General features: G+C 42.4%; 1 protein-coding gene across 5 annotated transcripts in view; it reads left to right on the top strand.

Moving 5' to 3' along the window:
* efcab11 (EF-hand calcium binding domain 11) overlaps positions 1–22,424 on the top strand; it is a 79,186-nt gene extending 56,762 nt beyond the window's left edge. For 4 of the 5 annotated variants that reach the window (XM_029687513.2, XM_029687515.2, XM_029687516.2 and 1 more), the window contains one exon: positions 21,616–22,424. In XM_029687513.2, the coding sequence (XP_029543373.2) occupies positions 21,616–21,697 (82 nt within the window). In that variant the 3' untranslated portion in view covers positions 21,698–22,424. Of the gene's footprint in view, positions 1–1,260; positions 3,863–21,615 lie in introns of those variants that run through there. The other variant, XM_029687514.2, reaches the window with a different exon arrangement.
* The last annotated feature ends 1,106 nt before the right edge of the window (positions 22,425–23,530 follow it).

A 23,530-nucleotide genomic window follows, 5' to 3' on the forward strand; every position in this document is an offset into this window, starting at 1 on the left:
AGCATCCTGCCGGGCTGTATCACAGCCTGGTACGGCAACTGCTCCGCCCACAACCGTAAGGCTCCCCAGATGGTAGTGAGGTCTGCACAACGCATCACCGGGGGCAAACTACCTGCCCTCCAGGACACCTACACCACCCGATGTCACAGGAAGGCCATAAAGATCATCAAGGACAGCAACCACCCGAGCCACTGCCTGTTCACCCCGATATCATCCAGAAGGCGAGGTCAGTACAGGTGCATCAAAGCTGGGACCGAGAGACTTAAAAACAGCTTCTATCTCAAGGCCATCAGACTGTTAAACAGCCACCACTAACATTGAGTGGCTGCTGCCAACACACTGACTCAACTCCAGCCACTTTAATAATGGGAATTGATGGGAAATGATATAAAATATATCACTAGCCACTTGAAACAATGCTACCTAATATAATGTTTACATTATACATTATTCATCTCATATGTATACGTATATACTGTACTCTATATCATCTACTGCATCCTTATGTAATACATGTATCACTAGCCACTTTAACTATGCCACTTTGTTCACATACTCATCTCATATGTATATACTGCACTCAATACCATCTACTGTATCTTGCCTATGCCGCTCTGTACCATCACTCATTCATATCTTTATGTACATATTCTTTATCCCCTTACACTTGTGTCTATAAGGTGGTAGTTTTGGAATTGTTAGCTAGATTACTTGTTGGTTATTACTGCATTGTCGGAACTAGAAGCACAAGCATTTCGCTACACTCGCACTAACATCTGCTAACCATGTGTATGTGACAAATAAAATTTGATTTGATTTCTCTAGCGTGATGTCTGTGACCGAGTAAAGCAGCCTCACTGACGGGTGCTTGCTATACCTGGGGTGGCAAGTAGCCTAGCGGTTAAGAGCATTGGGCCAGTAATTGAAAGGTCACTGGTTTGAACCCCCCCCAAGCCAACTAGGTGTGCCCGTAAGCACTTAACCCTAATTGCTCCTGTAAGTCGCTCTGGATAAGAGCGTCCTGCTAAATGGTGTAAAATGTACTGTTGCTGGGTTTGTCAGTGATTGACATCAATAGATGTGTAACCAGCTTCTGTATCTGATTGTAGGGAGAGCCAGCAGTGTCATGATGGGGTGCATGTACACACACACACACACACACACACACACACACACACACACACACACACAGATGAACGCGTGCACAAACAAATGTTCTGTCTCTCTCTTCCTCCTCCATCCGTTCCCTCTCTCCTACAGATGTGTATAGAAGAGATCATGCTGAGATCGCTCCCAGGCAACAACTTCTCCCAGAATGCTCACTAACGAACACCCATTTTTTGGTGTGAAATTCAGCCCTGAAATTATTTTAATTACTACTTGTGTTTATCTTTTATCTCTCTCTGTTTTTAACTTTTTATAAAAGGCCTCCAGAACTCACTCTAAAGGAGTCATACAAACAAACAACAAATATGAGAAACGACAAATAACTGGAAAAAATTGAGCCCAGTGTGCAGCCTCGTTTCAGATGATGACTATCATCAAGCGTCTCAGATTGGGAGTGCTGATCTAGGATCATTTTAGCCTTTTAGATCATAATGAATAAGATTACAATGGACAGGGGGAACCTGTCCAAGCACTCTTACTCTGAGAGGCTTTATGAGTACACTCCCATTGTAATTAACTAGCCCTCTATAGTTTGAAAATGCTGCGGAAGAACACAGTCCAAGATGTTGTAATCAGAAAAGGGAGTAGTGTTATTTGTTGTAATTGCATTTCCTCTAAAGTAGATCTTTTTTCCTGTGGAGTGGCTCTGGTGTGTGTGCGTGCGTGCGCAGTAGACAAGCAGATAACCTAAGGCAGGGTGTTCCTCCTCTTCTTATTGGATAGAGTTCTCTAGGGGACACATCAATCCTTATCTAAGCCCCCGGAGCTGCTGCGACTACATACACACACAGTCTTGTATAATTACAGTGGGGCAAAAAAGTATTTAGTCAGCCACCAATTGTGCAAGTTCTCCCACTTAAAAAGATGAGAGGCCTGTAATTTTCATCATAGGTATACTTCAACTATGACAGACAAAATGAGAAGAAAGAAAATCCAGAAAATCACATTGTAGGATTTTTTATGAATTTATTTGCAAATTATGGTGGAAAATAAGTATTTGGTCAATAACAAAAGTTTATCTCAATACTTTGTTATATACCCTTTGTTGGCAATGACAGAGGTCACAAGGTTTTCACACACTGTTGCTGGTATTTTGTCCCATTCCTCCATGCAGATCTCCTCTAGAGCAGTGATGTTTTGGGGCTGTTGCTGGGCAACACGGACTATCAACTCCCTCCAAAGATTTCCTATGGGGTTGAGATCTGGAGACTGGCTAGGCCACTCCAGGATCTTGAAATGCTTCTTACGAAGCCACTCCTTCGTTGCCCGGGCGGTGTGTTTGGGATCATTGTCATGCTGAAAGACCCAGCCACGTTTCATCTTCAATGCCCTTGCTGATGGAAGGAGATTTTCACTCAAAATCTCACGATACATGGCCCCATTCATTCTTTCCTTGACACGGATCAGTCGTCCTGGTCCCTTTGCAGAAAAACAGCCCCAAAGCATGATGTTTCCACCCCCATGCTTCACAGTAGGTATGGTGTTCTTTGGATGCAACTCAGCATTCTTTGTCCTCCAAACACGACGAGTTGAGTTTTTACCAAATATGGTCAGATGAAATTCTCCCAATCATCTTCTGGATCATCCAAATGCTCTCTAGCAAACTTCAGACGGGCCTGGACATGTACTGGCTTAAGCAGGGGGACACGTCTGGCACTGCAGGATTTGAGTTCCTGGCGGCGTAGTGTGTTACTGATGTTAGGCTTTGTTACTTTGGTCCCAGCCCTCTGCAGGTCATTTACTAGGTCCCCCCGTGTGGTTCTGGGATTTTGCTCACCGTTCTTGTGATCATTTTGACCCCACGGGGTGAGATCTTGCGTGGAGCCCCAGATCGAGGGAGATTATCAGTGGTCTTGTATGTCTTCCATTTCCTAATAATTGCTCCCACAGTTGATTTCTTCAAACCAAGCTGCTTACCTATTGCAGATTCAGGCTTCCCAGCCTGGTGCAGGTCTACAATTTTGTTTCTGGTGTCCTTTGACAGCTCTTTAGTCTTGGCCATAGTGGAGTTTGGAGTGTGACTGTTTGAGGTTGTGGACAGGTGTCTTTTATACTGATAACAAGTTCAAACAGGTGCCATTAATACAGGTAACGAGTGGAGGACAGAGGAGCCTCTTAAAGAAGAAGTTACAGGTCTGTGAGAGACAGAAATCTTGCTTGTTTGTAGGTGACCAAATACTTATTTTCTACCATAATTTGCAAATAAATTCATTAAAAATACTACAATGTGATTTTCTGGATTTTGTGATGAAAATTACAGGCCTCTCATCTTTGGGAGAGGCCTGTGGGAGAACTTGCACAATTGGTGGCTGACTAAATACTTTTTTGCTTAACCCCTAACCCTAAAACTAACCCTAAACCTAATTCTAGTGATGTCACGTTCTGACCATAGTTCTGTTATTTTGTTATTTGTTTTAGTATGGTCAGGGTGTGAGTTGGGGTGGGCAGTCTATGTTTGTTTTTCTATGTTGGTTTTTGAGTTCGGCCTAGTATGGTTCTCAATCAGAGGCAGGTGTCGTTAGTTGTCTCTGATTGAGAATCATACTTAGGTAGCCTGGGTTTCACTTTTGGTTTGTGGGTGTTTGTTTCCGTGTGAGTGTTTTGGCCACACAGTACTGTTTCGGTTTTGTAAATTCACGTTGTTATTTTCTGTTTAGTGTTCTGAGTTTGAATTAAAAATCATCATGAACACTTACCATGCTGCACTTTGTTCCGATCCTTCTCCTCAGACTAAGAGGAAATCCGTAACAAGTGGGGATTAATAGAATCTCCCCAGTTGGTAAAATGTTTGTTCTGGTCCCCACAAGTATAGTTAAACACATCCAGGAACACACACACACACAGGAATTGTAGGTCTGCTGAAAAAATGCATCCTATAACATTTTAACATAGAATAGCTACTAGATTATTTCAATCATTCAGTCTACAGTAGCTGCAAATGTGTGGTGTTCAATGTAGGCCTGCATTCCATGAGACTTTTGGGGAAAAAACATGCAGGGTTTGACATGAACCTGTTTATCCACTTGTCCTTCTAACAAGTAGGTGACTGAAAATGTTGTTGTTTTAATGCAAGAAACCACTTTACAAAATAAAATGCATTATTATTCCCATACCAATATTACAGAGAATCAGACAAATTATGCTCTCCTCTGCCTATTGTCTACTTAGGCTTGAATAAGCTGTCTCAAAATACAACACTGCCCCTTTAAAATAAAATAAAAAGCTGTTTACCTGACTCATTAATCTACTCACAATACCCCATAATAAGAAGTGTTTTTTAGAAAATGTATTATAAATTTAAGAAAGAACTCACTAGCTAGCAAAGGATATGAACAAAATGTGTGCACGTGGCTACATGCACCTCGCTTTGATCTCAAAACAAGCGCATCTACTCAGAACCGCTCATGCTGTGAACACAGTCCAGTTCAAAGTAAATGACACTGATACATATATGGCAATGTTCTATTTGCATATAGGCCTACTGCAGCTCTCAATTGTTTATGCCTCACCGGTCTGTGTAGAGTACGGACTGAGTAGTGCGTGTCAATGCAATAAAATCCTACTCTGTGTTCTACCTACAACAACATCTCTTGCATAGTTAATTTTGTTTCATTGTGTTGCATTGAAAGTGGCTAATATTGTGTTGATTCGACCACAATTGCCACAGTAAAGGGAAATGTGAATAGTGTTAACAGGGAAAACTCTAGGACAGTGGTCACCAACCTTTTCTGAGTCAAAATCACTTTCTGAGTCAAAATGCAAGCCAACATGACTTAAAAAATGTACGCCTATGCAACATTAACCAATTAAAAACTACTCTAGCAATGATAACAATGATAATGCATTGTTGTTCAGGCCATAGAAATGTATGGCTTATAAAGGTGTTGAATACAAAGTGTTGACAGTGCTGAGTAAGAAAAAAACAGCAGCACTTTGCTGTATTTGTAGACTGTCTCTCTCTAGTCATGGTTTTAAACATGTTGAAATCTCACAGTATTAACTTTGCTGTAGATTTCTTATGCCTGCTACGTTACTGCAGACACGGTAATCTGAGCTATCCGATTGGTCAGAGTTAGGCCTATAGTGCACTTGATTTTATCTCTGGGCCCGCCGGGAAGGCAGAGTTTACCTTCATTCCACATGAAATGGTTCAAAATGGCAACAGTTTGCCTACCCGGCGCACAAGGGTGCACCTACTGCCAACAGCCCATGACTGTAATGACCGACGCTGGAGATGAGAAGCGGGTACGGGGAGTAGAACATTTAATATGGAACAGACATCAAACAGGACAGAGACCGTATGCAAAGACAAACGGACATTAATCCTGAAGCAGGGAACAGAGCTTGGGAACAGACAGATATAGGGGAGGTAATGACCCAGGTGATTGAGTCCAGGTGAGTCCAATAATCGCTGATGCACGTGCCAGGATAAGGCAGGTGTGCGTAATGCTGGGGAGCCTGGCGCCTTCGAGTGCCAGGGAGGGGGATTGGGAGCAGGAGCAGGTGTGACAATGACAAATACATTTTTTTTAAATGGAAGGAAAGGCTTTATTGTTTAGGGTTTGTTCAGAAATGTTTTGCGATCGACTAGGAATGCTTTGGAGATCGACCGGTTGGTGACCACTGTTCTCGAAAGTTGAGTGAAGTTCAATCTCGTGCTTCTCTCTGTGGGTTGATATTTCTGCTCGGCAGTCCCAGAGAGCTGCACGGACGCAGCTTAGAAGGAACATTGGTTCCAACCAAATGTGACAGACAGGCCTCCCTTGGGGTCTGTAGGGCCCAATGGAGAATAGGAAGGTCTGTCATCCTCCTGTGTGTGTGTGTGGGTGAAGATGAAGGCTTTTCATCCTTCAGACTGTGACAAAGGAAACGGTTTCAGCGAGGAGGCATAGAGATGTGTTTTAGGGTACAAAGAGAGTAACGTACCCCCCTTTCCTCTCATCCCCCATTCACTTCTTGGCTGTTTCAGAGTATATTTCTCATTTGATCAGAGAGGCTTGCCCCCACACTGATAGATTGTGGGTACCCATGGAGCTGTTTGTGTTAGCAGGAGCTGAACAACGTATGATGTGCACAGTGGCACCGGTCCCCTCTGATTGGAATATAGAGAGTGAGAGTGTGTGCGTGTGTGCTTGCGAAAGTATTTCTTCACTGCTCAGTGATTCTGACTCTCTCCCTCTACTCTCCATCCCTCCTCTCTCACTTTGTATCTCCCTCCTTTGCCTCATCTTCTATATGTGTGTGATTTGATGTCGTCGTCCTCCCCCACCCCCCCAGGTGAGTGAAATGAGTTAGTAATGGAGTCTGTGTGAGACCCAGGCGCCCCCCTGCCTCTCCCCAGACACATCCCAGGCAGGGGCCTGTCTCCTGGGCTAGAGAAAGCCGGGCAGCCCCCTTTTTAGAGCATGGCCTCCAGGGGTGGGTCATTTCACTGGCGGCAGGGGGCTGATTCCTCCTCTGCGTTCACATTACAGGGCCAGCAGTATCTCCCTACCCACCTTAGAGCGTACTCCTTTTGTGCACACACACACACACAAACTGTTGCTACCCAGGCACATATCCCTCTATCCATCCCCACACCTCGCCTATCTTTTCTCCTAATCTGTGATGTCATTGTAAGGAAACAAGAGGTTTATACTTCCTGCCTTATTCTCATTTTAAGCAGCTATGGGATTACACACATACTGCAGACAGTGTTTTCAGAGATTACACTAAGTGCTACTGTATGCCCTTAAATGAATTAATTATTTTTACTTCAGTTTATTTTAGTAACTACTTTCTTAACCAACAATGCAGTTAAGGGTGTGTAAGTAAACACCTGTTGTATTCGGCACGTGACAAATAACATTTGATTGGATTTGATATTCATCCCCCTGGGATTTTTTTCACATTTTGTTGTGTTGCAAAGTGGGGTTTAATATATTTCATTGGGATTTTTTGTCATTGTATCCCTCATTTAATCAAAGTAGTGGTTCCTGAGTTAATTAAGCAATTAACATCTCATTTTGCTTAGGGTCATGTATAAAAATGCCCAGTTGCCCATTATTTTGGCTACCGTGGCTAGAAAAAGATATCTCAGTGACTTTGCAGTTCTCTGTCATTGGATTCTGGAGAGGTCATTTTTGAGATCCATGTAGATTGCAACAAAAAATCTCTGGTGGCTGGTTTGGAGATGATACAGTATAGCCTAATACAGAAGCATGTCTGTTCTACGAAATAAATTCCCAAATAAATGTATTCTCAAATATATTATTTTCTCTGTTACGCTGTGTGCACTGAACTGACATGCATGATTGTTGCTGACACCCTGATGTTCTGATGAAGGGAATTAAATAATTAAATATTCTATAATGAGCTCAAACACTGGTGTGTAGCCTACTGTACCTGTTGGCAAAGTATACTGAACAAAAATATAAACTTAACATGCAACAATTTCCAAGATTTTATTGAGTTACAGTTCATATAAGGAAATCAGTCAATTCAAATAAATTTATTAGGCCCTAATCTATGGAGTTCACATGACTAGGAACACGGATATGCATCTGTTGGTCACGGATACCTTAAAAAAAAAGGTAGGGGTGTGGATCAGTAATCCAGTCAGTATCTGATGTGACCACCATTTGCCTCATGCAGCGCAACACCTCTCCTTCGATACAGAGTTGGTCAGGCTGTTGATTGTGGACTGTGGAATGCTGTCCCACTCTTCAATGGCAGTGCAATGTTGCTGGATATTGGCAAAAACTGGAACACGCTGTCATACACACAAATCCAGAGCATCCCAAACATGCTCAATATGTGACATGTCTGGTGAGTATGCAGGCCATAAGAGAACTGGGACATTTTCAGCTTCCAGGAATTGTGTACAGATTCTTGCGACATGGGGCCGTGCATTATCATGCTGAAACATGAGGTGACGGTGGAGGATGAATGGCCAATTGGCTTCAAGATCTCATCACAATATCTCTTTGCATTCAAATTGCCATCGATAACATGCAATTGTGTTTGTTGTCCATAGTTTATGCCTGCCCATACCATAACCCCTCCCCCACCATGGGGCACTCTGTTCACATTGTTGACATCATTAAACAGGTAACCAACACAACGCCATACACGTGGTGTGAGGCTGGTTGGAAGTACTGCCACATTTTCTAAGATGACGACGGAGGCGGCTTATGGTAGAGAAATTAACATTCCAATTTTGGAAACAGCTCTGGTGGATGTTCCTCTAGTCAAGCATGCCAATTGCATCCTCCTTCAAAAATTGATACATCTGTGACGTGTTGTGTGACAACTACACATTTTAGTGGCCTTTTATTGTCCCCAGCACAAGGTGCACCTGTGTAATGACAATGCTGTTTAATCACCTTCTTGATATGCCACACCTGTCAGGTGGATGGATTATCTTGGCAAAAGAGAAATGCTCACTAACAGGGATGGAAAAACACATTTGTGTACAAAATTTGAGAGAAATAGGTATTTTGTGCATATGGAAAATAGGACCGACCGGCTCAATTCGGTCTTGTGTAGCAAAATTTCAGTTGGTGTTTTTTACATTGGATAAAAGTAGAGACGCAGAGCTAAAACATGGTATATCATTGTTCTTTGTCCACACCCATTCAACATCGTTCACACCCTCTTAAGCCTTAGCCCCACATCTTTAAGTATTCACATGTAAGGCAATGTGCTAAACAGAGAGTAAGGTAGTGTACTAAACAACCAACCATTTCAAGACTAAAGGCTGCTTTATACAACGTCTATCGGCATGTCTGTATACAGTCCATGACATCATGAAGTGAGGTCTGCACAACGCATCACCGGGGGCAAACTACCTGCCCTCCAGGACACCTACACCACCCGATGTTACAGGAAGGCCATAAAGATCATCAAGGACATCAACCACCCGAACCACTGCCTGTTCACCCCGCTATCATCCAGAAGGCGAGGTCAGTACAGGTGCATCAAAGCTGGGACCGAGAGACTGAAAAACAGCTTCTATCTCAAGGCCATCAGACTGTTAAACAGCAATCACTAACATTGAGTGGCTGCTGCCAACACACTGTCATTGACACTGACCCAACTCCAGCCACTTTAATAATGGGAATTGATGGGAAATGATGTAAATATATCACTAGCCACTTTAAACAATGCTACCTTATATAATGTTACTTACCCTACACTATTCATCTCATATGCATATGTATATACTGTACTCTAGATCATCGACTGCATTCTTATGTCACTAGCCACTTTAACTATGCCACTTTGTTTACTTTGTCTACATACTCATCTCATATGTATATACTGTACTCGATACCATCTACTGTATGCTGCTCTGTACCATCACTCATTCATATATCCTTATGTACATATTCCTTATCCCCTTACACTGTGTATAAGACAGTAGTTTTGGAATTGTTAGTTAGATTACTTGTTGGTTATCACTGCATTGTCGGAACTAGAAGCACAAGCATTTCGCTACACTCGCATTAACATCTGCTAACCATGTGTATGTGACAAATAAAATTTGATTTGATTTGATTTGAACATTCTATTGTTGTCCGCAATCAAATTTGTCTTTATGAAAAAGTATAAACACAAAAACGACAGGCTACATGACATCCGCAGCTTGGTGGTCCAAATAGCATAACATCAGTAAACCCATGCGTTTCAAAATGTATTTAGTATATGTCAATCTAGCAAACCAGGCAACTAAAAGCAACTTTCTAAACCATTTTTTTGGTAAGTTTCTAGCTTGCTTGCTAATGTTAAGGTAGCTGGCTAGCCAGTTCAAATAATGACCATAGCTGACAACATCTTAACTTTAGCTAATTTCTATTCATTATAACAGGAAAATAAACTCACAACAAGATCATTATTTAAAATAATATTTTTCTGAGGATCCCCATTAGCTGTTACAAAAGCAGCAGCTACTCTTCCTGGTGTCCCCACAAAACATGAAACATGATATAATACAGAACTTTCATAGACAAGGACAGAACTGCATCAATTTAAAAAGGCACACACAGCCTACATATCAATACATACACACAAGCTATCTAAGTGAAATAGGTGAGAGGCGTTGTGCTGTGAGGTGTTGTTTTATCTGTTTTTTTCAACCAGGTTTGCTGTTGAGATGGGTGTTCCGTGCAGTAATGGCTCTATATAATACTTTATGCTTTCTTGAATTTGTTCTGGATTTGGGGACTGTGAAAAGACCCCTGGTGGCATGTCTGGTGGGGTAAGTGTGTAAGTTGACTATGCAAACAATGTTGAATTTAACACAATGTTTCTTATAAAAAGGAGAAGTGATGCAGTCAGTTTCTCGTCAACTCTTGGAGACTATCATGTAGTATTAATATTAACCTCTGATTACAATGAAGAGCAAGACATGCCGCTCTGTTCTGGGAAAGCTGCAGCTTAACTAGATCTTTCCTTGCAGCACTCAACCACACGACTGGACAATAATCAAGATAAGACAAAACTACAGCCTGCAGGACTTGCTTTTTGGAGTATGGTGTCAAAAAAGCAGAGCATCTCTTAAATACTGACAGACCTCCCCATCTTTACAATCAGTGAATATATATGTTTTGTCCATGACAGTTTACAATCTAAGGTAACACCAAGTATTTTAGTCTCCTCAACTTGTTCAAAAGCAACACCATTCATTACCAGATTCAGCTGAGGTCTAGAACATAGGAAATGGTTTGTACCAAATACAATGCTCTTAGTTTTAGAGATGTTCAGGACCAGTTTATTACTGGCCACCCATTCCAAAACAGACTGCAACTCTTTTTAAGGGTTGCAGTGACTTCATTAGCTGTGGTTTACTGATGCGTATATGATTGAATCATCAGCATACATGGACACACATGCTTCGTTTAATGCCAGTGACAGTTCATTGGTAAAAATAGAAAAGAGTAGAGGGCCTAGAGAGCGGCCCTGCGGTACACCACACTTTACATGTTTGACATTAGAGAAGCTTCCATTAAATTAGATTGCCATATCATGGATTCAGAGCTGAGGTTGAAAAGCCATAACACATACACTACCGTTCAGTTTGGGGTCACTTAGAAATGTCCTTGTTTTCCATGAAAACATGCATGAAATGCATAAATAATGATTGTTTTTGGCTCCAATTAAGTAAATTGGCTCCAATTAAGCACCGTCCTCAGGGTATGGCATGGCGTTGCAAAATGGAGTGATAGCCTTCCTTCTTCAAGATCCCTTTTACCCTTTACAAAACTCGAACTTTACCACTACCAAAGCTCCTCCAGACCATCACATTGCCTCCACCATGTTTGACAGATGGCGTCAAGCACTCCTCCAGCATCTTTTTATTTTTTCAGGGTCTCAATGTTCTTCTTTGTGATACCAAACACCACGAACTTAGATTTGTCCGTCCGTAACGCTTTTTTTCCAATCTTCCTCTGCCCAGTGTCTGTTCTTTTGCCAATCTTAATCTTGTATTTTTATTGGCCAGTCTGAGATGGCTTTTTCTTTGCAACTCTGCCTAGAAGGCCAGCATCCCGGAGACGCCTCTTCACTGTTGACGTTGAGACTGGTGTTTTGCGGGTACTATTTAAAGAAGCTGCCAGTTGAGGACTTGTGAGGGTTCTGTTTCTCGAACTACACACTCTAATGTACTTGTCCTTTTGCTCAGTTGTGCACCGGGGCCTCCCACTCCTCTTTCTATTCTTGTTAGAGACAGTTTGCGCTGTTCTGTGAAGGGAGTAGTACACAGCGTTGTACGAGATCTTCAGTTTCTTGGCAATTTCTCGCATGGAATAGCCTTCATTGCTCAGAACAAGAATAGACTGAGCCATTTTGAGTCTAATCGAATCCACAAATGCTGATGCTCCAGATAGTCAACTAGTCTAAAGAAGGCCAATTTTATTGCTTCTTTAATCAGAATAACAGTTTTCAGCTATGCTAACATAATTACAAAAGGGTTCTCTAATGATCAATTAGCTTTTTAAAATTATAAACTTGGATTAGCTAACACAACGTGCCATTGGAACACAGGAGTGATGGTTGCTGATAATGGGCCTCTGTAGATATTCCATTTTAAAAATCTGCCGTTTCCAGCTACAATAGTCATTTACAACATTAACTAGTTGCTCCTACCCTCTACTTTTTTGAACATTTTGTTAAAAATCGCGCAACATTTCAGCGCCCTGCTACTCATGCCAGGAATATAGTACGTTCATATGGTTAGAATGTGTGGATAGGAAACCCTCGGACGTTTTTAAAACTGGTTAAATCACGACTGTGGCTATAACATAACGTGCGTTACATCGGAAAGCGCAGGAAAACCTGATCACAGAAAATGGAAATAAATATCCTTGCGCCACTTCCAGCAATTGTTAACAGTGAGCCGAATTAGATAAGACCGAGCATTCAACTCCCACAGCATCCCCATGTTGTCTAGAGTCTTGTGAATTGAATCATCTTTGATTCTTGGTTGAACCGAAACAGGGGCACCACTTACCTCCAGTCTCCGCCCAGATCATTCTGGAAGAGCTCTCTCCTGAAATTTTTTCCAAGACGACAGCTAATGATTTTTACATCGCCTAAGGATGATTTTTATCGCTTATTAACGTTTACTAATACCTAAAGTAGCATTACAAACGTATTTCGAAGTGTTTTGTGAAAGTTTATCGTCTACTTTTTGAATTTTAAAAAATGACGTTACGTTGTGAAATCGCTGTTTTTTTTCGTTTATCACACAGTCTACATATAACGATATCTTGGCTTTATATGGCCCGATTTAATCGAAATAAAGACCCAATAGTGTTTATGGGACATCTAGGAGTGCCAACAAAGAATATGGTGATATTTGGAACCAAGGACTGATCACCCCAATCCACAAAAGTGGAGACAAATTTGACCCCAATAACTACCGTGGAATATGTGTCAACAGTAACCTTGGGAAAATCCTCTGCATTATTATTAACAGCAGACTCGTACATTTCCTCAATGAAAACAATGTACTGAGCAAATGTCAAATTGGCTTTTTACCAAATTACCGTACAACAGACCATGTATTCACCCTGCACACCCTAATTGACAACCAAACAAACCAAAACAAAGGCAAAGTCTTCTCATGCTTTGTTGATTTCAAAAAAGCCTTCGACTCAATCTGGCATGAGGGTCTGCTATACAAACTGATGGAAAGTGGTGTTGGGGGTAAAACATACGACATTATAAAATCCATGTACACAAACAACAAGTGTGCGGTTAAAATTGGCAAAAAACACATTTCTTCACACAGGGTCGTGGGGTTAGACAGGGATGCAGCTTAAGCCCCACCCTCTTCAACATATATATCAACGAATTGGCGCGGGCACTAGAAAAGTCTGCAGCACCCGGCCTCCCCTGCTAGAATCCAAGTCAAATGTCTGCTGTTTGCTGATGATCTGGTGCTTCTGTCACCAACCAAGGAGGGCCTACAGCAGCACCTAGATCTTATGCACAGATTCTGTCAGACCTGGGCCCTGACAGTAAATCTCAGTAAGACCAAAATAATGGTGTTCCAAAAAAGGTCCAGTCACCAGGACCACAAATACAAATTCCATCTAGACACTGTTGCCCTAGAGCACACAAAAAACTATACATACCTTGGCCTAAACATCAGTGCCACAGGTAACTTCCACAAAGCTGTGAACGATCTGAGAGACAAGGCAAGAAGGGCATTCTATGCCATCAAAAGAAACATAAATTTCAACATACCAATTAGGATTTGGCTAAAAATACTTGAATCAGTCATAGAGCCCATTGCCCTTTATGGTTGTGAGGTCTGGGGTCCGCTCACCAACCAAGACTTCACAAAATGGGACAAACACCAAATTGAGACTCTGCACGCAGAATTCTGCAAAAATATCCTCCGTGTACAACGTAAAACACCAAATAATGCATGCAGAGCAGAATTAGGCCGATACCCACTAATTATCGAAATCCAGAAAAGAGCCATTAAATTCTACAACCACCTAAAAGGAAGCGATTCACAAACCTTCCATAACAAAGCCATCACCTACAGAGAGATGAACCTGGAGAAGAGTCCCTAAGCAAGCTGGTCCTGGGGCTCTGTTCACAAACACAAACACACCCTACAGAGCCCCAGGACAACAGCACAATTAGACCCAACCAAATCATGAGAAAACAAAAAGATAATTACTTAACACATTGGAAAGAATTAACCAAAAAACAGAGCAAACTAGAATGCTATTTGGCCCTAAACAGAGAGTACACAGCGGCAGAATACCTGACCACTGTGACTGACCCAAAATTAAGAAAAGCTTTGACTATGTACAGACTCAGTGAGCATAGCCTTGCTATTGAGAAAGGCCGCCGTAGGCAGACATGGCTCTCAAGAGAAGACAGGCTATGTGCTCACTGCCCACAAAATGAGGTGGAAACTGAGCTGCACTTCCTAACCTCCTGCCCAATGTATGACCATATTAGAGAGACATATTTCCATCAGATTACACAGATCCACAAAGAATTCGAAAACAAATCCAATTTTGAAAAACTCCCATATCTACTGGGTGAAATTCCACAGTGTGCCATCACAGCAGCAAGATTTGTGACCTGTTGCCACGAGAAAAGGGCAACCAGTGAAGAACAAACACCATTGTAAATACAACCCATATTTATGCTTATTTATTTTATCTTGTGTCCTTTAACTATTTGTACATTGTATATATATATATATATATATATATATATATATATATATATATATATAATATGACATTTGTAATGTCTTTACTGTTTTGAAACTTCTGTATGTGTAATGTTTACTGTTCATTTTTGTTGTTTTTCACCTTATATATTCACTTTGTATGTTGTCTACCTCACTTGCTTTGGCAATGTTAACACATGTTTCCCATGCCAATAAAGCCCTTGAATTGAATTGAATTGAATTGAAAGGTAATGACTGTTTTCTATTTTATTGTGCGGTTTGTGTAACGCCGAAATGCTAATTATTTTGTTTACGTCCCCTGCTGTGCTTTTGTGTTGTAGTGTATTGGTGCATGCTATCAGATAATAGCTTCTCATGCTGTCGCCGAAAAGCATTTTAAAAATCTGACTTGTTGCCTGGATTCACAACGAGTGTAGCTTTAATTTGATACCCTGCATGTGTATTTTAATGAACTTTTGAGTTTTAACTAATACTATTAGCATTTAGCGTAGCGCATTTGCATTTCCAGAGCTCTAGTTGGGACGCAAGCGTCCCAAGTAGAAGCAAGAGGTTAACAATGTCTACACTGTATTTCTGACCAATTTGATGTTATTTTAATGGAAAACAAATTTGCTTTTCTTTCAGAAACAAGGACATTTCTATGTGACCCCAAACTTTTGAACGGTAGTGTATGTTTTCGCAACAACTGATTATCGTCAATAATATCAAAGGCTGCACTGAAATCTAGCAGTGCATTTCCCACAATCTTCTTGTTATCAATTTCTTTCAACCAATCATCATTAATTTGTGTCAGTGCAGTACATGTTGAGTGCCCTTCTCTATAAGCATGCTGAAAGTATGTTGTTCATTTGTTTACAGAGAAGTAGGATTGTACAGTTTGCTAAGATCTGGTTGCAAGCTGATAGGTATGTTGTTAGAACCAGTAAAGGCCTCTTTACCACTCTTGGATAACGGAATGACTTTGGCTTCCCTCCAGGCCTGTTGACAAAGACTTTTCTCTAGGCTCAGATTTAAGCTATGACGGATACGACGGGCTACAGAGTCAGCTACCATTTTCAGTAGCTGTCAATGCCAGGAGGTTTGTCATTGTTGATCGATAGCAGTAATTGCCCCACATTTACCATACTTAACTTTTCTTTCATTGTTTTTTTTATTTCTATGCATGAGGATGATGGCTCACTGTTCGTTGTTGCCATTTGTTGCCTAAGTTTGCCCACTTTGCCAATGAAATAATCGTTAAAATAATTGGCAACATCAAAATGGTTTGATGAGTTGAATTTGTCTTTCTGCCCATAATTTCATTAAAAGTACTCAAGTTTTTTTCCCGTCATTCTTTATATTATTGATCTTGGCTTCATAATACAGTTTCTTATTATTTTTGTTGAGTTTAGTCACATCATTTCTCAATTTGTAGTAAGCCAGTCAAATGTGCAGCCAGACTTATTAGCCACTCCTTTTGCCCCATCTCTTTCAACCATACAGTTTTTCAATTCCTCATCAATCCATTGAGCCTTAACAGTTCTAACAGTCAGTTTCTTAACATGTGCATGTTTATCAATACTTGGAAGAAGGAATTTCATAAATTCATCAAGTGCAGCGTCTGGATGCTCCTTATTAATCACGTCAGACCAAAAAAAATATTTTTAACATCATCCACGTAAGCCTCACAGCAAGATCTTTTGTATGATCTCTACGCTATTTTAGGCCCAGCTTTTGGAATTTTGGCTTTCCTGGATATAGCCACAATTGGACTTTGGTGCAGGTCATGTTGTTTGTCACATTACCATCTCTGGTAAACACACTATATAAATTAAAATCACGTTTTATTTGTCACCTGCAGAAGGTATAAACGGTACAGGGAAATGGTTACTTGCATAGTGGAGTCTTTTGTTTAGACATGTAGCTAGCTAGCTAAACAATGAACCATAATCCCAACTCATAACGTTACTATCCTGTATGAATCTACAGGTGGCTAAAGCTAACCAACTAGGTTCTATGTTACCTAGCTAGCTAACATTAGGCTATAACTAGAAATGCAAATGGCTCTGGGATACGAATAATATTACTACACAAATTACACACGTAATATTTGCTAGCAAGCCAGCCAGCTAACATTAGCGAGCTATCTAACAGTACGCTTTAACTTGCAATGAATTTGACTCGCTGACAAAATAGAAATTTATCATATCTGAAAATGTAGCTAGCTAGACTCTCTTACTCGTAGACATGGATGAACGCTTTTCCCCTCTATGTTACGGATGCCATGGTTGCCCTTAGTTTGAGGATTTAATCCGGAGATGTGTTTCTTGCAGTTCTTCGTGATATTTGTCAAAAAAGCTGCGTTATAAAGGATTAGCTACACATACTGAGCAGCTCATGTTATAGACAGAAGCGTACTACATGCCAGACGAATCCAAACTCATCTCGGCATGTCGAGCCCATCCATTATCTCAGCCAAACATGGCTAGAGGAAAGGTTCCAGACTTTTCCCATGTCTAAACCAACTAGGCTCGTATTTTTTAAACTATTATTCGTATTTACAGATAACATACACGTTTGTTATTAAGGCACATGAAAGTTCTGGGATCTTTTATTTCAGCTCATGGGATCAATACTTTACATGTTGCGTTTATATTTTTGTTCAGTGTAATTCAAAGCTTATACTTTAACATTAAGGATGGAACTTTCCAGTGCTTTCCAATGTGCAACATTTCTTAATGCAATCTAGGCAAAACACAAAACACTTTTGGCCTCCTACAATTGTGTGTATGGCATTGTTTTAAAAATGAATTTACAACCTGAGTTTCAAGCATGGTTTAGGGGCAGCTGCTCTTAAAGGGGGCAATGGCGTCTTAAAAGGGCAATGATATACTTTGTTATATTATAGAACCCCCCCCCCAATTGAACATGCGGGAGGCCGCTTTTCTCATGGAACAATGGTGTCGCATCCTTCCAATAGAGTTCCAGACACTTAGAATCAATGCCAATGTGCATTGAAGCTGTTCTGGCAGCTCATGGTGGCCCAAGGCCCTGTTAGGACTAGGGATGGACAATATATCAGTGAACATATCGGAATCGGACGATATTAGCTAAAAATGGCACCATTGGCATCGGCCCAATGACTAGTTTAACGCCGATGTGCAAAACCGATGTCAAAGCTGACGTGCATACCTATATAACGCAGGTAGGTGACATAATGATGCCATGTGAAAATGTAGCGCTACATGTGCAACAACGCATTCCTAACCTAGCCCACAATGTCTGCTGTGTGGATCGAGCAGTCAACAAGTCGAGCAGTCATTTGAAAGAGTAAGACAATTTCAGCGAGACAACTCAAAGGTGAACTCCATTAATGCCAAGATAATGGAATTCATGCCCTTGACAATCAACCGTTCTCTTTCGTGGGTGATGTTGGCTTTCGCTGACTGGTCGAGCACAGGTACACACGACCAAGTGCGTTATTTTTCAGATGTTGCCCTACCGGAGTTACACAGTAATAGTGTCACTGATATTAGCTTCACGACTGACATTTGGACCAGCGATATCAGCCCCTTGAGCATGCTGAGTCTGACAGCACAGTGGGCACAGTCGTCGAGGATTTTGTACTGAGGAAAGTCGTACTGCATGCTCATGAATGTGCTGGTTGTCATTCTGCCATTTCAAGTGCATCACTAATTAAGACACTTTATTTTGGTGTTTCCTTTATTTGGGCAGTTACTGACTGACTAGGTTGGAACCCTGGGCTCCTGCACGCCATAAGTCTGTGTGTGCGTCTTTGTGTGCTTGCTTGTGTGTGTGTTGCGATACACAGGCAGAAACTGGGGCAGATGCTCTCATGAGAGCATCAATATCCCGATTGGGGTTCCACACACACACAGCTGCCACACACTGATAATGTAATTAGGTATGAATGGATCCGTCTGGTGTAACCAGTTGTAATGGACTGAATGAACAGTCAACTACTGAGCAGTCTTTCTTTCTCTCTCTTTTTCTTTGTAGACAGTGTTGGACCACTGTGTCCGCTCTATTCAACATTGACGGAGTTTAAACTGTTTTTTTTTGGGGGGGGGGGGGGCATGCTCTCTTTTTATGCACATGGTGTGCTTTGTGTGTGTGTGTGTGTGAGCTTTGTGTGCGCGATCAGTGTGTGTCTTTAGAGCAGGGATGGCCAACTCCAGTCCCCGGGGGGCTGACTGGTGTCACAAGTTTGCCCCAACTAACACACCTGACTCCAATAATCAACAAAACACGATCTTTGGTTTAGAATGCAATTAGTTTGATCTGCTGTGTTTGCTCGGGTTGGGGGGAAAAGTGAGACACCACTCCAGCCCCGATGACTGGAGTTGCCTATCCTGTTTTAGAGCAATGAGAATACTGTGATTAATGCTCCTGGGCCTCCGGTGCATGCTGATGATGTCATAGCCTGCTTGTTCCACTGGCCCCTGGAAGTTGCTGTCTTTCTCCCCTTGTGGAAGCTGACTGCCTGCAGTGAGTGAGTGAGACATATTCAGCCCCTCCCACAGGCCCAGGTTCATACCACTTAGAGCAGGGATGGTATCAAGCTGGAAGTCCTCCAGGAGCTACTCTACAGGGTCTGTCAGGTGGGTCTCCTCTCCCTCTGGCACTTAGTTGATCACTTAATGTCACTGGTTGGCTAGGGAGTTCACACACCTGGTTTCACTAATTAAAAGGAAAGTATGAAAAGCAGCAGACTGTTGCCCTCTAGGAGTTTACTTTCACATCACCTTTTTCGTCTCACTCTCTTCAACTCTCCCTCCCCATCCCACTCTTTCACCACATTTCTCTCCACCCCCCGCCCTTCTCTCTATCTCCTTCCAACTCTGTTTCCCCTCTCCATCCAGCCCCCTTTCTCCCTTCCCTTTCCATCCCCCTCTCTCTGACCCACTATCAGTCTGTGTTTGACAGCCTGAGCAGTAATGGTAATTTCATAGCTGTCAGTACAACACAGGGTTTCAAGAACGGTCAGTGTCAGGCCTTAATTAGACTGTCAACACACACACACACACACACACACCATTCCAAATGTGTGATTATATACACACTAATCACATCTTAATGGTACGTTCTTGATTGTGGTCGTAGCTTCTGTCAGTTTAAATGTCACTGTGTAAGTGGTTTGTTTAAATGACACATATATATATATATATATATACACACACACTCATACCAAAACACACAAGCAGCACACAGGCATTAAGTCATGATCGTCTTCCATCTAATGCTACATAAAGTGGTCTCTTAGTGTTGTTATCCGGGCTCACCCTCATCATCTTTGTCTATCAGTATCCCCTGTTTTGTCTTCTCTTTCCATAGCAATCTCTCTCTTTCTCTCGCTGTCTTTCCATATCACTTTCTCTCTCTCTCTCTCTCTCTTTGTCACTTTTTCTTATCGTCTTTCTTGCTCTCCCGCATGGATTCAGAGAGTCTTTACTAAACCATAGTAGACAGTTCTAGACACTCTTAGCAGAGCTTAGAGGGCTTGAGGGAAACGAGTGGGTGAAGAGGGATGCGCAGCGTTTCCTAAAGCTCTGTCCTGGAGACCCCAGGTGGTGCACGTTTAGTTGTTTTTGCCCTAGCTCCCACACACCAGATTAAAATAATCAACTCCTCACTAATCCGCTGTGTAGTGGAGTGCTTGGGGGAAAACCTAAATGTGCATCCCCTGGGATCCCCAGGACAGAGTTTGGGAAACCCTGTATTCACAGAGTAGCTGTTACAGGTGTACAGTAGGTCCACCAGGTAAAGACGTATTTCGGGAAATGACGCAGCAGGTGAGGTGCGACAGGTGCCTAGGAGGACAGGGTTTTGTTTGTTCAGCCTCCACTACATCCCTGGTGGTGGGAGGGTGCGGTGGAGGAGTGATAAATGGGCTGTGAATGGGGGTGTCACACTATCTAACCCTCTTCTACAATACAGATAGACCCCCTGCAGTCGAGTCCAAATTGGATCCTCACAGTGCTCTCATTTAGAGCGCCCGTTAGAGCTTTGGTTAGTAGAGCGAGACGATGAGACACAGGAAGGAGGAGGAAGTGTGATTTTCCACTGGCTGGTTGTTTAATGCTGCTCTAATTCTCCTTCCCGTTGATCCTCATCTCCACACAGCTGCTGTGTTTACACGCACACTCTGCACAGCCAAGGAATGGAGAGATCACACACAGAGAGAGAGGGAGAGAAGGTGTGTGTGGCAGAGCGACATGGAGGAGAGAGAGAGCGCCAGGGAGGGGATGAGAGATGTGAAGAACGAAATAGAGCGAAAGTCAGGTCTATTGTACTGTAATTTCTCCATTGACATGATTCAATTTGCTGTGGCGACTTCTTCATACACTGGCTCTGGAGTGGAGTGGCTCATCCTCTCGTGTGATAGTGTGTGTATGTCTGTGTGTGTTTGTGCTCATGCAGTTTGTGTGTGTGTGTGTACAGTGCGCGTGTGTTTCAATGTGTTTGTAGAACTGCTATTTTATGAATATAGAACACAGTAATAGAGCCATTGTAAAACACCTGCAGCCTGTGGTGCTAGGAGCCAGTGTGCCAGCGCTTGGCTGTAACGTGGCTGACTAGCTGTGCTCTCCAGGGGTAGAGAATAAAAACCAACTTTGGACAACTGGCTGCTTCTTACCACAGAGACGTATGCTTCTTCTCTCCTCTCCTCCTTCTATCCTCCTCTCCTATCTCCTCCCCGCCCCTCTCCTCCTCTTCTCTAACTGTGTTATTTGTCTCTCTTACAGGCTGGCAGACCAGGATAGTGATGGCCACGTGAGCTTCAGAGACTTTGAGTGTGTCATCAGCTATGGACAGGCCAACAGCTAACTGAAAGTGGACACTCAGTTCCTCTCTCCTCCTTGGACTGGACAGTTTCGTTCTGGCCAACATCTAATAAAAATCAACAATGGAACAACTTGTGCAGAATGCATTTTGGAACCCACTGTTGCTTTTGTGCCACCTCTGCTACTTTGACAGAGAACCAGTGACCCAGCCACCTCTGTCTCCCTTTTTACCCCCTTCTCTCTCTCTCTCTCTCTCTCACTCTCTCACTCACTCACTCAACCCCATTAAGCAGGTCCCATCCCATAATCCCCTGCTCTCCCAAATTCACTTCCACCTGAGAGAGAGGGGGAGGGAGATAGATAGAGAGGGGAGAAGAGAAGGGATGAAGGGGTATCCAAATTGAATATTACCCCTGGTAGTAATAATATTGGATTTTTAATCAGGCAGGGCTCCAGGACAGCCCTAGCTGCGCCTCCATAGCTTCTCTGTATTATAAAGCCCCGGTGAACAGGGTCATATTCATTAGTGCACAAAGTAGTAAAACACATTGCAACAGAACATTAAAAAAATAACTTATTTGACATGTTCAGGTAGTCCCTCCCAGGTTTCAGTACATTTGGTGCCTGATGAACAGGACCCAGGGCTGCTGCTCCAGAGGGGATTTGCCAGCGCCAATTACAGGACTGTAAATACAATGTTTGTGTTCTGGAGAGATTTATGACGACGGCACTCCCGTCTGAATAAAGATTAATTTGTTTTTGTAATCAAAGTACCCGAGTATTGGATCTGTGTGACGCAGAGAGACACAAGTGCACACACGGCATACAAATGCATACACACACAGTCAAAAGCTTACATGCACACTCATATGAACACACAAACATTGTTGTTTAAACACAAACAGTCTCACACACTTGAAAACAAACACACTCACAAGTCTCTAACACACACACTCAATTACTCTCACTCACACACATTTGTTTGTTTCATGTATCCATCAAAGAGGACTCGGGGGGGCTGCGAAATAAGGAAATGGACTTGAAGGGAAATATAATCAAGCAGTTGTTTAATCAAATAGAGTAATTGTCTAATCCTGCCTCCGTCTCATCTTGAGGAAGCAGCGGTAGCGGCATCCGATACGTACTGGGACAAGACACTTTAATCCACTCTCTTACTGGATTAAACCAATCCTCCCATTCATTCTACACAACATCTGGTTACGGAGAGAGAGAGAAAGGGTGAGGACGGAGAGAGGGAGGGGGATAAAAAGAAGCTATGAGGTAGAGAAGGAGAATGGAACTGATACAGAGACATGAACAAGGAGAGAGGAACCGATCTAGCGAAAGAAATGGGGAAAAAGAGGCAGAGATGATAGTAGCAGAGGTTGTCCAGTAGCAGAGGTTTGGCATGGGTGGGAGGCAGGGAAGGATGCATGCTGGTCTATTGTGCTGCTGTTGCAGGACACTGACTTGGCTGAAACCACAGCACAGACAGGCTCTGTCTGGCTGGGTTAGGGGTCTTTTGTATATTTTTATTTGGCCATTCCTCAAACTCTTTCCATCCATCCCTCTCTCCTCTTGTCTACTGCCCATGCCAACCCACTGTTGGAGAAACTGGTGCTTTGTGCTGTTTTCTGTGCTTTTCCCATCTAACAGAACATGTTAGCCTAGCCTAGACACCAACAACCAAACAGCAGGCCAAACACATTTCAGCTGGGCTCAAGGCCAGGTTCGGGGAGGTGGGGCTCTAAAGTGGGACAAATGTGGTTACATATGTGACAGTATTTTTGCTGTGTGACCTGGAGTTTTATTTTGGGAGCACCAGTGTGAGTAAAAAAACTATTTAAAAAAAGGAGTACTGGTCTATTCAGCTTGA

The sequence above is a fragment of the Oncorhynchus nerka genome, linkage group LG18 (genome assembly GCF_034236695.1).
Source record: "Oncorhynchus nerka isolate Pitt River linkage group LG18, Oner_Uvic_2.0, whole genome shotgun sequence".
NCBI classification, from domain to species: domain Eukaryota; kingdom Metazoa; phylum Chordata; class Actinopteri; order Salmoniformes; family Salmonidae; genus Oncorhynchus; species Oncorhynchus nerka.